At 39.4% G+C, this 16024-nt stretch overlaps 1 protein-coding gene across 1 annotated transcript; it reads left to right on the forward strand.

Annotated features, from left to right (window-relative positions):
- The first annotated feature begins 1873 nt into the window (after window positions 1–1873).
- Window positions 1874–15497, forward strand: LOC140370496 (rab GTPase-activating protein 1-like). The gene is made up of 9 exons (XM_072457660.1): window positions 1874–2108; window positions 3222–3407; window positions 4745–4828; window positions 6645–6755; window positions 9527–9631; window positions 9709–9792; window positions 9874–9945; window positions 11550–11765; window positions 15064–15497. The coding sequence occupies exons 2-9, from the start codon at window positions 3297–3299 to the stop codon at window positions 15322–15324; spliced, it is 1044 nt and encodes a 347-aa protein (XP_072313761.1). The 5' UTR covers window positions 1874–2108; window positions 3222–3296; the 3' UTR covers window positions 15325–15497.
- The last annotated feature ends 527 nt before the right edge of the window (window positions 15498–16024 follow it).

The following is a 16024-nucleotide window of genomic DNA, read 5'->3' on the forward strand; positions in this document are numbered from 1 at the left end:
ACTTAACACTTCTACCATTTCGGGAAACAGACAATAACCTATAATGGAATGCCTTGCTTTTATATTTTTCATGTTGACACTCCATATTGGCCCGATGGGAAATTTGTGGAATTGGATTACACATTTGAACAAAGACATCTCTCGTGCTGCTGGGAATGGGATCCTGGTTATTGTACTGTGCAGGTCAATATGATTTTTATTGATTTTATATTTATGATTTAAGGTAAGACGGGGGAAAAACAGAAATTTTCTGTCAACTTGTTAAAAAACAAAAAAAACTCTTCTTATTTTAATGTATTGTTGTTCTAATCTGAATAAAGAATAAAGTTGGTTGTAATTTGTTTCCACAATTAAAATGCTAAAATTTGGCTTTTTTCTGAGGGTTAAAAACTAACTAATACATTGACTAATCTTTAAAGTGTTGCATAAGTAAATGACTGAAAAATGCTATCAAGACTTTTGGAAAAAATTCAGGAGTTTTACCAGCAGTGTTTCATCATATATATATTTATTTTCAAAATTGTTATTTTCTCTACCACAAAATATTTTACAAGCATTAGGAATTTTGTGGACTTTTGTGATTATAACCAGTGTACGGCTGTTATATATGACAAACATACTTTCCATTTCGAGGAGTAAAAAATATATGGAAGTGAAACTTCAAATAATAACTGTGGGTTAGGGTTAGTTAATACTGTAATAAGTTATCACTGAAGTTTCTGTTCAGGCAGAGGAACATTAGTGGTCAGAAAAAGGAAAAGAGAAACTGTAGAAGCAAAGGCGCTGTATTGAAGAGGGAAGTATCACATACTGACATTTTTATTATGACCTACATCCATCAGGAGTTGCCTCGAAATAGTTTTATATTCAAAAGACTCTCATTTTAATTGGATATTATTGAAATAGAAGATAAATTTCATGTCGTCTTTCCGCTTCTTACTGAAAGAAACCAAGATAAAGCAGGGATCAGTTCTGGAGAGAAATGAGCTTGAGCTGATCCTAGTTGGGGACATAATTATGGGTGTGGTTGTAGTGCATTCTTTTCTCTCACTTCACTTTACCTGCTCGGCCAGTTTCCTTGCACGTCAGACCACTTCAGCCTGACATCACAGCTCGGGACGCCACAGCAACATGCTGTCTCCAAGGGCAGCGTTCACACGCGTCATGGAAAACCTGACGGAGGCTTAAATAAAACAAAAATGTGGAATATAATGTGGGTATTTTGACACACTTGATGAGCATTTGGCGACACGCTGCGATGCAATGGAAAGATCATATTGTAAAGATGCACATTTACTGATGAAGACGCTGATAAAGTCTGTATTCAAGTTGACGTATATAAATAGTTAAAAGGACTAATTGAAAAAAGGTGACTAGTCATCTAATTTAACTAATCCAAATAGTCAAAAAGTCTATCCATTTAGTTACACTTCCAACTGAACAACTAAGGGAAACATTTTGGAGGATTTTAGGGTAATCTCAGGGACACGACTTAGTTTTACAAATGTAAAAATAAGTTATGGATATCATACACAACTGTCCAAGACTAATTCAAATTGAAAGTTTTTTTTTTTAATTTTAATTCCATACGTTTGTAATGATCCAGTTTCATTGCATTTAGCTTATTGTAAATAAAGCAAAACCCCAATGCAGTGTCTGCTAGTTTGTTTACACCTGTTCTATCACCAGGTAAAACACAAAAACAACTAAATGAGACTTCTATAATTCCAGTATTGTGTTAGAGATTTCAGGAGTGTAACAATGACCTGAGGAGTAACAGGACAAAAGGAAAGGCGTTGTGAGCAGTGGGAGTGTCTCTGGTTTGGTATAAAGCCTGCGGAACCTGTGCACACCGTAAACACCTGACGAGCCGGTGTTAGCTGTTAGCTGTTAGCTGTTAGCGGCTAACTAACTTACCTGTGAAACTTGGCATACCTGTTTGTTTTATACAACCTTTGGACGGACTGGAATTTACCGTGAGAGCTGAAACCACTGGACTTTGGACGCGTTTATGACATTTATGACCGCCGGATGCCTGAGTGGGTCTGAAGACAGAGTGAGCCGTCCACGCGTGTCTGTCCTATCTCTGCAGAAGACGCAGCGCTGAGGTGAGTGCAAAAGCAGCTATTTTTATTTTTTTATTTTTTAAAGGTTTTATTGACCTTTTTAACATGAAAAAGGAGATTGGAAAATAGAGTAGTTACATATGTTTTTGTTTGTATTATTATGTTCAATTATTGTATTTATTTATTTTTATTCAAAGGCACAGTACGTGACTTTGTTCTTCTTTCTTCAGGATGGTTTGATTGCACTAAGAATGTATTTTTAAAATAACCGTGTCCTTACTGTGAGTGTGCTTGCATCGCCACAAAGCTGACCCTTACTTTGCCTGCTTGTTTGTGTGGAAATGTGTTGCTTGGTTTCAGATGACATCACAACATTCTACAGGACAATAATATTCAAACAGATGGGGGGCAGCTAAAATGTAAAATGTTTAAATGCAGTTTTTCGGTATAATACAAGAGGTTACTGAGTCTAGTCACTAATAGTAATCATCAGATTAAGTATTTGTTAATTTACCTTTTAGACATGTCTGGCTCTTGCACACATCTGAGAGTATGACATATTCACATTCTACAATCTGAAAACCACCAATACATCATTTTCCACAGTTTGACATAAAACTCATCTGTCTCCATGGAGGACATTTAGAAGTGTGGTTTTAATTTTCTATTTCCATGGAATTATGCAGGTGATTCTCCCCCTTCAGAGAGTAATTACAGATTAGTGAGTCCAAAAACTGAATTTATTGAATGTATTATTTACAATTACAGAGGGAGGGGGAATTAATGTGCAGTTCTTTTCTGACAAGGGTGGCGATGCTGGCTACATTTCCAATATATGTTTTAAAAAGTAGAATTCTGTTCAGAGTGCACATTGTAAACAACTCCAGGAGCATTTGATAGAATACTGATGAGATCGAGAACATGCTTGTAGAAGACTTTATAGTAGGGCTTTTATTAAATAGTTTGTACCCATAAAAAGATGTCATTTAACAAAGAATAGAAAGACAGATGAATTATTACCATCATGAATCATTTTCTGCTTTGAAACGATCTCTGAAAAGTCTTTCTTTAACAACGGAACACATTTAGAAAGTTTAATGCTTCGTCCACACCTCTTTTTTACTCATCTGAATGTTTCACTTTCTGCCCCGTCAGGTTCTGTGCCCTTTGCTCTCCTCTCCTGCCGGTCGGTCTGGTTTAGAGACACCTGTCCTCCTCCAGCTGAGCACCATGATGCAGGAGGTGTCCGCCATCACCTCCAACAACGCTCTAGAGGCCGAGGAGCTGAGCGAGGAGGAGATCTTGGCCTTCCTCGTGGCCGACTCTGGACCCCACTTTACAGTAAGGATTTTGAAAAACAACACCAAACTTCTTTCAATTTGTGTATTTCTTTTGTGCCGAGGGATTGGCAGAGTCCTACTTCAATTCTTTTTAATATTTTGGCACTAATTTCGGTGTTGGATGAATAGTTTGACAATGTATTTAGTTAAAGAATACTGAAACCCGCTTTAAAATGTATTTTGTAATGTATTCCCTTAAATGGTCCAATCAGAGTACTGCATTCTAAATACATACTCTGTCTACTTTGGTGCCGTTCATGGTCGAGTGAATAGCACATGCCCACCGCAGAATCGTGAGTTTTGCATCCAGCTCTCAATAATTTGCTGCATGTCTCTCCCCAGTGTTATCCCCTTATCCAATATTCTGTCAAATAAAGCCAAAAAATCCTTCAAATAAAAGAAGAAAACTTTAACACTGAGTTGCAGTTTACAGTGCAACAAAGATCAAAACAGCTTTGTGTGCGGCTCTGTTTGTCCTGCATATTTATCACTAAGGAAACTATTACTAGCATTATCATTATTATTATCACTATTAGAGATGTGCTTTTGATTTTTCACACTATTACTGTGCCGTTTGAAGCCTAAATTACATGATCCACAATATATTCCTTTGATTTTCGGGAAAAGTAGCTGCATCTGAATACCAACAAATGAAAGAGTAACTTTTCCGGAATACTCAAAATTAGTATTCTGATTGTGTATTTTTGTTACATGTATTTAGGCGCTCATCAACACTGACCTCTTCATAACTGCTCCTTACTTAGCCTTAATAACAGCATGAACAAAGACATAATCCGTGTCAAAGTTTAGATTAGTTATTCTCATTGTAAGAAAAGTCTATTTGTGAATTATTAGTACGTTATGCTGTTTTAGCTGATTAAAGTGAATTGGCGCGTGGCGTAGCGTTCACCTATGTGTTTATATACTCTTTATAGCACATTATAGGCCCCGTCATCTCCTTAAAGCTTCTCCAACGCATTGTCTGCCTTCCCTCTTTACGAATGCCACTCTAAATGACGCTAACATCAAAAACAACGTCCACAAATGTAACGCGAGTTGACAAGCTCGGAATTCACCAGCGCTTGTAATGTGACGGCGCACAATTCAAGATGGCACTGAACGAAATCCTATTGCTCTTTTTGCAAAATAAGTCTATCGATGACTCCATAAACCTTTCTGAATCACCATTTATAACTTAACGCTCGTCCATGTATCTGTCTTTCATATCTCGTCCCCCCTGGGTTGGGTCCTGGATGGTTACGATGCGTCCCGTGAGCCGCATCTGTTTGAGCGCGTTCACGATTGTGGTGTTAAATCAAAGCTGACGTCCGCCCGCAGGTGCCCACCAAGAAAGCCAAGATGAAGGAGAGTCGGCTGCAGCTCATGGACAGTGAAGAGGAGGACGCCCTGGACAAGTATCTGGTGAGGAGGATTACGGGGAAGTAGAGCGGTAGAATAGAATGAAAAAAGCACAAACTATTTTTAAAAAAAAGTCTGCGGGAGTTATTGCTGTGATTGTAGATATGATTCTCAGTCTTTTTTTTATTTTTTACTTGATTGGAAATGCTATCACACTAATATATACAAGTTGATGTTTTGACTTTATCAGAAAAACCCGATCATAGGATGTCCCAATATAAAATATCAGTGTTACGATTATTGTGAGTGAAATAATAGTGAAACAGTGAAATCCTTGATTTATTTTATCTTTTTGTCTATTTCTCAAGTGAGACATACTTTATGAAATCAAACTCTCTGAATGACAGACTAAAGTGAATATGACAAAGACAGACGGATAAAAAAAAGTGCTTACGTTTCGATGTACTTTTTGGACTACAGATTGAATTAAAAAATACTTAAAAGTGCCTATGACAGGTTTTTATGATTTTCAGATTTTTACTTTTTTGGTGTATTTATGCCTGTTGTAAATATAAATTATAGTTTTACACCAATCAAATAGCTGTTTGTGGAGAAAAGTTGAAAAATCTGTACAAAATTACAGGAAGTGACATCACACCAGGGACACTCATTCCATCCAAAGTTTATGCAGAATTTACACAAAAGAAACAACTTTTTTGACTCTCCAAACTTTATTAATACATTATATGAGTTTTTGCCCAGTGTTTGCTGGGTAATTTCCTTGTGTGATGTCATCGATTGCAAACAGGAAGTACAATTATAAACCTAAAAAATGAACCAAACTTGCATTGCATAATTTTTTTAGCAAAATGTTAAATATATTTATCTTAACTGCATTTTAGTTCAATGAGAAGTCCAACCTGTCATACTTAATCACAATTATTGATTAACCAAATCATTTTGACATACTACTTGATCATTTACAATATATCAACACTTAAAACTTCAAAGTTGTTGTGTAACGTATCAATTACAGGTGTTTTTAGTGCAAAAAATCTCTTAAAGGTACACTATGTAATGTTTCTGGTGGAGGGGTGCTACCTCCTTGTCTCCATGGAGATTTCTTTGCCTGGAATATTCCACTATATGGCATCTATCTCTTTGGATTCAAGCAGCTCAAGATGTTTGTTTGCCATAAAAACACATAAAATGTATGTATAAGTTTAATGGTATTTTGCAGAACATTCCAGGCAACGCAATAACATAGAGACAAGTACCACCAGAACAGTGATACATAATGTTGAAAATGCATGAGAAATGTGGTGCTTTTAATATTGTTTATTAGAGTGCACAGTATTATGATAATATTATGCAAGACTATACTTACTACAAGTCTTGTCTACAAGTGACAGTGATATCTGACAGTTTATTAAACAGGTTTGAGCTTAATCAGTTTCCACAATTGTGTAAGAAGTAGTTATTCAGTCATCAGATTAAGTATTTGAGATCTTTGGCTCAAGAGCTGGCAGATTATTTAAAATGTCACTAAACAGGAAGTAAAGCTTTATTATTATAATCTGTGCATGTAGTAAACAAGTGTAGTATTGCCACATGTCAACAACCACAAATAAACTGGATAAAAATGTGTTCTTCTTAGACCCACAGTCACATTTCTGCTTTAGAGTAGCTTCTGTTTATCAAATCAAACTTTATTCCCACATGCACACACATAACTTTACATGTGAGTACAGATGAACCAGTCAAGGAAGCACCATCAAGGGAGCCGTCTGAACCAGGAGCAGCTTTAATTGGAACATTGTCTTTCTTTGTACATTTTCCCTTCACTGATGCCCTAAGTGAGATATTTTGTTTTGTTCAGAAAGAGAACCAGCGCCTCCAGCAGGCCAGCCTGCGCCTGGAGCAGGAGAACGATAACCTGGCCCACAGGCTCATCTCCAGCAAAGTGGCCCTGAGGAACGCCCTGGACCAGGTACAGTCTGATCACAGAACAATCCGCACACAAAAGCTGTGCTGAGCTGATAACACCCAGCAACACGACGCAGCAGCCAAACTCACTAGGATTTAATACACTCTGTGAAAAGACTAGAGTTCTTTCAGGTTTGAAGAAACGTTCAGTTTATTTTCATATCAAGCTGTAATGTTAAAAAAGAAACATTTCACTCTGGTGTATTTTATTTGATCAGGGACAATGCACACAAATATTTAAGGAGACATATAATGCAAACAGTTGTTAAGCGTTAACACATCATTAGTTTACTCATAGTATTCTGATTGATTCCTGTTTGAGTTGATCTTGTATTATCCTGCAGCTACAGGGAAATTTAACTATGAGGACATTCTTTTCTGCAGTTTTGAACAAGAAGTCAATGAACCTGTTTCTGTCATTGAGCCGTTTTAGATCAATACTGTTGTTTACAATGAACAAAATGTGAAACGATCTACTTGTGTTATACTTCAATGCTAAGGACCTGAACAATCATTATAAAAAGAAAATATGAAAAAACACAAAAACATTTCCCTTTTTTTAAAAACAATTGGGGGATTTTGTTGGGTAGATTTTTTGCCTTGAATTCAATTTGTAATGTCTATCAGTTCAAATAATTTAGACTGTTTAAAAGTGGATTGGTGGTCCCTACGGCCCACTTCATGTTTAATACGTATTTCTTTTCATTACAAGTGGAATGAAAAGTGGCTGTAATGCTGTATTATAACTCTTACCCCACACTTCTGCTCACTAAGTAAAATATGGCAAAACTGTACATAAGGCTTTTAGTTTTAAAGCTTCGCTCTATTTATATCTGATATATTCCTCCAGACTTTACTCTGAACATGACTAATGTGGGATTTCCAGTGAATCTATTATTACTATTTCCCCAGATTTAATGATACTTTCTTTCTATCAAACCATACTTTCATCTTCTTTAGTTCCATATTTTTATTTTAGTATTTCTGTGCAGAGGAACTTCAGCGGTTTAATTATTCACTGACTAACTTCAGTTTCAGGGGTTCAAACCTTGCTCAAAAGCACCAATAGTAAAAAATAGCAAAAAGTCAAACTTAATTTGACTCTTGTCAGGTCAAATCAGAACATTTGAGTACTTTATTTAATGTCATCATGTAGTCTTAAACCTTTTAGATAAGGTAAGATAAGATAATCCTTTATTGTCCACACATGGGGAAATGTCATTGTTGCAACGCAGTAGATACAGAGGAAAAGGACAGATTTAATTTAATTCTGAAACTATTTAATTTTATTTATTTTATTTATTTTATTTATTTTATTTATTTTATTTATTTTATTTATTTTATTTATTTTATTTATTTTATTTATTTTATTTATTTTATTTATTTATTTATTTTATTTTATTTTATTTTATTTATTTTATTTATCTGAATTAAAGTATATATACTTTAATTCGAAAACTATTCTGGAAAGCTTTTTTTTCAGTATCGATTCTTGTTCAAATGAGTATCTAGTTCTTTATTATCGATTAGTATATGATATATGTCTTCTCGTAGTGTATTCGCAGCACACTGACTCTCGTCCCAGTTTGGGTCTGAATAACCCTGGTCCCATGTCGGTCTTGGTCCATGTTTATACTAAATATAAAGAACATATACTGTAAATACCTGTGTGTGTGTGTGTGTGTGTGTGTGTGTGTGTGTGTGTGTGTGAGCTAGGAAGTAACCTATTCACTCATTATTTCTTCCATTTCTCAAACCGCAGCTGGCATCATTCTGACCACTCACAACGGGGCGCGCTCCCTTTTTAAATGTCAAATGCAAGATAATCTCCTCGCGATTATTCACAGTAAATATTGCTTCTGCCCTCGTAAATACCATCTGGTCACGTCAGTATCCGTCATGACGCACTCCAGTCCACGAGGCACGCTGTGAGTGAAACAAATGAAATAAATACTATAGATATTTATGGTTTATTTGTATTTTAATGCAAGGCTTTTCAGGTGAGTGGCTTGTTGTGCCCTTTGTCCTGCTCTTGAAGCGTGTCTTTGGTCTTTTTTATGACTCTGATGGCACTGGTGACTTCCTGTTTGACTTATATAATGTTTTGTGCTGCAGTATTCTATTAACAGCAGATATCCTTATCCTTGCCAGACTCTGAGGAGGATTTACTCTAATTATAAGGAAAACAAACTGTTCTTCTACTTTACTTCAAAATCACGCCGACTATTTAACTTTTTGTAAATCTAAAAGGGAGTAAAGCTGCCGACAGACGCTAGATTAGACATTTACAAAACGTTTACAATTTCAGAGTTGAAGCTAGTATCACTAATAATGATTTTAAGAAGAAAAAGAAAGAAGTAAAAAATAGAAAAGTTAAAGTTAAAAAAGCGTATAAAAAGCTGTCTCCGGGGTTTGATTTACACACTGATATTGATTTTTATTGTTTTATTTGTTATGATGTTTTTCACTTAATAGTTACCTCTTTTATTTGATGGTTGACAGACTGGAATAGATACAGAAAACCTTAAGAAGGATGTAAATATGGCTTATAAATAGAAATAGTGAATAGACATATACTAATACAACTAAATATAAATATCAAATTACTATTGTTTCTGCACTGTCGTGGTATGTTACAGTATAAAAACGAGTTAATCTCCTCATTTTTCACCACTTTGAGAAGAATACAGGCGATTGCTGAAGCATTTGAAGACATTAATTATAACATAACAGCGAGAAGAAAGTGACAAAATGTTGGACGCTGTGTATTTTCAGGCCGAAGACCAAATCGACCTGCTCTCCAAGGATCTGTTCTTCACCCAACACAAGCTGCAGGCCACACAGGAGCAGATGAGGAGCAAAGACGAGGAAGCCAACATGGTAAAGACGTCACAGAATACACAGTACACACTTGAATACGCTGAAATGTCTGTAAATACTTTGTGGTTCCTCTGCAGTTAAAAGAAGTGTTCAGGAGAGAGCTGGAGAAAGCCGACCAGAACATCCAGAGGTCTTCGGGAATCATCGCGGACTACAAGCAGGTCCTGGACTGAGAGCGCCAGCGTAAACCAATGAATATGAATAAGTTATAAATCATTTTGTTTGTGTTTCTGTGTCTGCAGATCTGCTCCCAGCTAACGGAGCGTCTGGAGAGGCAGCAGGCCGCGCACAGGCAAGAAATAGACACCATCAAGGTAAAACACTGCATAATAATAAGGATGTGATGCGTTTTTTTTGTTCCCGCGGCGGCGTAGTACGTTTCGGTGTGCGTCATCTTTGGTTCTTAAAAGGTAGAAGATCGAATTTGGTTTTTACAGGGATTTGAGTTCAATCGTGCTTGGAATCCTTCTTAAAGTGCGTCACAGCCTCCGTAAAATAATAAGTCGTGAAGCCAATTGACTTCTAAGCGTGAGCGTAATAAGATAAGATAAGATATTCCTTTATTGTCCCACATGGGGAAATTTCATTGATGCAACGCAGGTAGATGCAGAGGTAGATCCAGAGGAAAAGAAAAGAAGTCTGAAACACTTTCAGTAGAAGATCTCCTATAAACAAAAACTCCCATAGACAAAACCTCCCATTTCTCAACAAGGGATGGAGGGGTAGAATAATAAAGATAAAAATAAATAAATAAATACGTAAATACCATTGCATGTGATCCCGACAGTAATTGCACATGAATATGTGTCACGACAGCACATAGATTGCACATGAATTTCACAGTAATTGCACATGAATCACGACAGCAATTGCACATATGACAGAATTGCACATGGTTAGGTCAGTATTGCGAGTGTTCAGGACTAACAGTGTTTGTTATAAAGTCTGACAGCAGCAGGAAGGAAAGACCTGTGAAACCTTTCCTGCGAAAATGTTTCAATAACTGCAAAGCATTATGAAGAAAGTATATTTAAAGTTACTTCAAATGTACATAGATCTACCATACAGTATGTTCATAACAACTGTAATGTTGATATTCCAGCCAACACTTTTTAAAATATCTTTAGAAATTTGACATCGATCGATTGCTATTGTAAAAATATCAAACTTGGTTCCAAGGAAAAGGCTTTATATTTGACAGGATTTCGATACAAACAAGACTACAAAAAATTCACTTTTAGACAACTTATAGTATATACTTATAGTAACATTAGTATGTGATCAAAACAACAAGATTTGTGTTTTTCAGTAAGTTCAAATGTCTAGTTACGATACTTTTGACAACCCTACATCAAAGCATTAAACATGAGAAGGTCACATGGTAACCAACCCTGCATAAAGTTGCATCAAAGAACCTGTGGCATTTGGACATTTCTACTCATATCTATTGATCATTATTCCTTATAGTTTTGAGATTTGTATTTATATTGTTATTATATGTTATTATTATTATTAGAGTGATGGGGCTTTAACAGAAATGTCTCCACCGCAACAGACAACCTCACGTTTCCCTTAAAAAAGTGACCATGTCCCGCTACATTGAATCTTTCCCTGACAGTATTATAAGACCTAATACCTTTCCAAAACCATTGAGCTCAAGTTATTGGCTGTTTATTGTCTTTAGTTATTGGAATATGCCATAAAAAAGCATGTTTTTGGACAAATGGGGATTTTTATTGATCCATACGACTATAAAAATACTAAAGTCGCACATCTATGTCTTCCCTTGCCTTTGTTTAATGATTTTATGTGTGTGCAAGTGCAATAAAGCTTTTTCATTCATTCGTTCATTCGTTCTGATTGCTATTAAAGAAAACACTGCACGATCTGGACTAAAGTGTTCCTCTCTGTCCCCCAGAATGCTGTGCGGTCGTGCAGCAGCTGTTCACGTGTGCTGGAGACACTGGAGACCCTTGAAGAGGAGGGGGACGTGTCCACCACAGGGACAGGTCCTGAGGCTCCGGAGGACAGCGGCGGTCTGGAGAAGGAGTCCCTCAAAGACCAGATCCGAGAGCTGGAGCAGGAGCTGGCCCGGACCAAGCTGCAGATGGTGGAGGCCAAGTGCAAGATACAGGTAAAAGTCTTGAGGTTGATGGTTCATATCTGGTGAAAGCTGAGCGGCTGCAGACTCATGTAAATCATGTTATCATAGAAAAGCACATTTTAAGGTTTATGATTTCACTTCCTGTTAGGAAATTTCCCAGCAAACACTGAACACAAAACACAAAAACTCATCAAATGTCAATGTTTTTTATTTAAAATGAAAATAATTGAGAGTGACTTTATTTTGTTGAATTATTGTTTTGAGATAAAAAAAAAAAAAGTTGTTTCTTTGTTGTAAATTATGCACAACAATCCTAGTGTGATGTCACTTCCTGTAATTTTCTACAGAGTTTTCAACTTTTATTCCTCAAATACCTACTCGGTTGGTGCAAAACTATCATTTATATGTACAACAGGTAAAGAAATACACCAAATAGATACAAATCATTCTTACACTTAATGTGAGTAACAGTGACTTAAGTCTATTAGATTTTACTCTTACACATTTACCAATTGCGCCCAATTTTTAGGAACTTTTAAGTGACTTGGATTTTCCGATTGGGGACAGATTATTTTGAAAAGTGAGTTACAGAATACAAAAGACTTAATATGTATTTGGTAACGTCTTCTGTTTCGTGGACTAATTCGAGTACTGTACCAGAGTACTTTTACACTCATTATATTATAGTCCTGACTCATTCTGATGGGAGTCCAGAACATGTACTCAAGTGAAAGTATTGTTAGTTCAAAGTAATATTACCTTGATTAGAATTACAAAGTAGTGGCAAGAAACAGAAACAGTCCGAATGAGTTCATATTTTCATGAAATAAAAATAACATAAAGCTTTTGTCACATAAGTAAGTACAGTTAAAGTGTACTAAATAGGAGTAAAAGTATTAAGTCTGAAAACTACTGATAAGACTACCACGTTTATATGAAAAAATACTAACTTAAAAGGTTGTGTTGTAGTTTTCTGTCTGTCTTCAAACTGCAAAATAAACTGTATTTCGAAAGACTTAATTAATTCAACGCATTTGCCAAAGTTAACATATTATAAACATTTTTAACCTTTGTTTCATTTAAAAACACTGGTCAGTGACTTGAGCCTGGTGTTCCCTCGCTCTTCACCAGAGGAAGTGACCCCACAATGAAAGCAAATGCAGCGGTTTCACTGAACTGAAACTAAAGCTGTCGATGATGCAGTTTATGTTCAAATGGAAACAAAGAAACAAAGCAACCAGGTGTTTCGGGGTTTCCAGAGTCTTACTGTTACTCTCATGTGGTTTAAGATTCGTGTGATGTTTAAATAACATTCTAGAAGCTCGTGGACGAAGTTAAAATTAGTTTTGTTCTGTTTTATGGTTGATATCTTTACTTGATTGATCCATCACTATGAAATAAAGTTCAATTTCCTCTGTCTGCACAAATCGCTAAAACAAACTTGCTTTTTTCACTATCATTCTTTAAAAAAAAACTTACTTATTAACCATGAAGATGATCTATTTAGCCTTTTTATGGCAACAAAATACCTCAATAAACAGGTATTCTGACATTGATTGATAGGTTTAATGCCCTACTGTGGAGTATTCCCAGAAGAGCTATAACATCTCCATAGAGACAAAATGGAGATGTCTAAAAACGTTACATAATTCACCAAATGGTAGTATTAAAATTATGATTATTGACAAAATCAAAATGTAATTATAATACTTTTAGAAGTATAATCGTACAAAAGTTCAAAAGCTACAATGTTTAAAGTGTATTACGCTCCAGAAATTCTGAACATATAATTACATTTTTTTCAATAAAGTGTTTACTACTAAAGTGAATAATATAGAGAGAATAGAGAGTTTTTTATTTTTGGATCATCAAGAGACCTATGAACACAGTGATTTGTTTTCAATTATTTGATAATTGATAATATAATAAAACAGGGATTGTTGAGCAAAGCAGTGGCAGAGTCACTTTGTTTTTTTACTTGACTTTAATAATTTGGCAAATATAAAAAGTGAAAAGCTTCTGACATAACAGACACACACTGCACAGAGACAGAATGTGTGAGCGGGAGAGAAAGGTCAGACTGCTTCTGAACCTCCACAGCCACATACTAATTAAGAACACTTCATCTGAAATATTGCTGTCATTAAATAGTTTAATGTGAACACAACGAGGCCGGTCCTGAGCTGGTCCTGAGCCGGTCCTGGGCTGGTCCTGAGCTGGTCCTGAGCTGGTCCTGGGCCGGTCCTGGGCCGGTCCTGAGCCGGTCCTGGGCTGGTCCTGAGCTGGTCCTGAGCTGGTCCTGGGCCGGTCCTGGGCCGGTCCTGAGCCGGTCCTGGGCTGGTCCTGGGCTGGTCCTGGGCTGGTCCTGAGCTGGTCCTGAGCTGGTCCTGGGCCGGTCCTGGGCCGGTCCTGAGCCGGTCCTGGGCTGGTCCTGAGCTGGTCCTGAGCTGGTCCTGGGCCGGTCCTGAGCCGGTCCTGGGCTGGTCCTGAGCTGGTCCTGAGCTGGTCCTGGGCCGGTCCTGGGCCGGTCCTGAGCCGGTCCTGGGCTGGTCCTGGGCTGGTCCTGGGCTGGTCCTGAGCTGGTCCTGAGCCGGTCCTGAGCTGGTCCTGAGCTGGTCCTGGGCCGGTCCTGAGCCGGTCCTGGGCTGGTCCTGGGCTGGTCCTGGGCTGGTCCTGAGCTGGTCCTGAGCCGGTCCTGAGCTGGTCCTGAGCTGGTCCTGAGCCGGTCCTGAGCTGGTCCTGAGCTGGTCCTGAGCTGGTCCTGGGCCGGTCCTGGGCCGGTCCTGAGCCGGTCCTGGGCTGGTCCTGAGCCGGTCCTGGGCTGGTCCTGAGCTGGTCCTGGGCTGGTCCTGAGCTGGTCCTGAGCCGGTCCTGAGCCGGTCCTGAGCTGGTCCTGAGCTGGTCCTGAGCTGGTCCTGGGCTGGTCCTGGGCTGGTCCTGGGCTGGTCCTGGGCTGGTCCTGGGCTGGTCCTGAGCTGGTCCTGAGCCGGTCCTGAGCTGGTCCTGGGCTGGTCCTGGGCTGGTCCTGAGCCGGTCCTGAGCCGGTCCTGAGCCGGTCCTGAGCTGGTCCTGAGCCGGTCCTGAGCCGGTCCTGGGCTGGTCCTGGGCTGGTCCTGAGCTGGTCCTGAGCTGGTCCTGAGCTGGTCCTGGGCTGGTCCTGGGCTGGTCCTGAGCCGGTCCTGGGCTGGTCCTGGGCTGGTCCTGAGCTGGTCCTGAGCTGGTCCTGAGCTGGTCCTGGGCCGGTCCTGGGCTGGTCCTGGGCCGGCTGTGACATGTTCTGGTCTTCTCTGTTTGACACGCGCTTGACTCGTTGTGTTGTCTCTGTCAGGAGCTGGAGCATGAGAGCGTCCTTCTGAACAGCAGTCTGCAGGACGCCCGCAACAACTGGCTGAGTAAGGCCTTCACGTCGCTGCGCTCGCCATCCGGCACGCCCCTGCACCTCCACACGGGGGCGCCGCTCACGGGGGCCCTGCACACGGAGCCCAAAGAGACGCAGCACCTCTTCAGCCAGCCCGGTCTCAAAACACCAGCGTGGAAATTGAAGAAGCTCTCGTGGCCCCATCACAAAGAGCTCCACCACAACCAGTGACCCCGGAACTTACACCCTTTGACCCTATTGAGCCTGGTCCAGGACCGGTCCAGCTGGTCCTGGGCTGGTCCTGGGCTGGTCCTGGGCCGGTCCTGAGCCGGTCCTGAGCTGGTCCTGGGCTGGTCCTGAGCTGGTCCTGGGCTGATCCTGAGCTGGTCCTGGGCTGGTCCTGAGCTGGTCCTGAGCTGGTCCTGAGCTGGTCCTGAGCTGGTCCTGAGCTGGTCCTGAGCCGGTCCTGAGCTGGTCCTGAGCCGGTCCTGAGCTGGTCCTGAGCCGGTCCTGAGCCGGTCCTGAGCTGGTCCTGAGCCGGTCCTGAGCTGGTCCTGAGCCGGTCCTGAGCTGGTCCTGAGCCGGTCCTGAGCTGGTCCTGAGCTGGTCCTGAGCCGGTCCTGAGCTGGTCCTGAGCCGGTCCTGAGCTGGTCCTGAGCTGGTCCTGAGCTGGTCCTGAGCTGGTCCTGAGCCATTTTTGTAAAACATTATAATAAGCTATGTAAATAACCGAATGAAAGGACACTTTGTGCCTTCAGGTGGTGAAATGGTTGATGGAATGATGGTTGTTACAAAATAAAAAAGTTATATGTGTACAAACCATATTTTATTGTTTTATCATTGTATTTATAGTTAAATGTACAGTGCCTATGACAGGTTAGGCTCATTTTACTAAAACACAAATGAGATTATTATATATATAACATTTTAC

The sequence above is a fragment of the Eucyclogobius newberryi genome, unplaced genomic scaffold (assembly GCF_026437365.1).
Source record: "Eucyclogobius newberryi isolate DKJ021-1_F unplaced genomic scaffold, fEucNew1.0.hap1 SCAF_21, whole genome shotgun sequence".
Lineage (NCBI taxonomy): Eukaryota > Metazoa > Chordata > Actinopteri > Gobiiformes > Gobiidae > Eucyclogobius > Eucyclogobius newberryi.

Coding starts and splice junctions, on each gene's coding strand:
- LOC140370496 (XM_072457660.1), top strand. CDS start 3,297: ATGATGCAGGAGGTGTCCGCCATCACCTCCAACAACGCTCTAGAGGCC. Junction 4,829..6,644: donor ACGCCCTGGACAAGTATCTG/GTGAGGAGGATT, acceptor TGTTTTGTTCAG/AAAGAGAACCAGCGCCTCCA. Junction 9,632..9,708: donor AAGACGAGGAAGCCAACATG/GTAAAGACGTCA, acceptor GTTCCTCTGCAG/TTAAAAGAAGTGTTCAGGAG.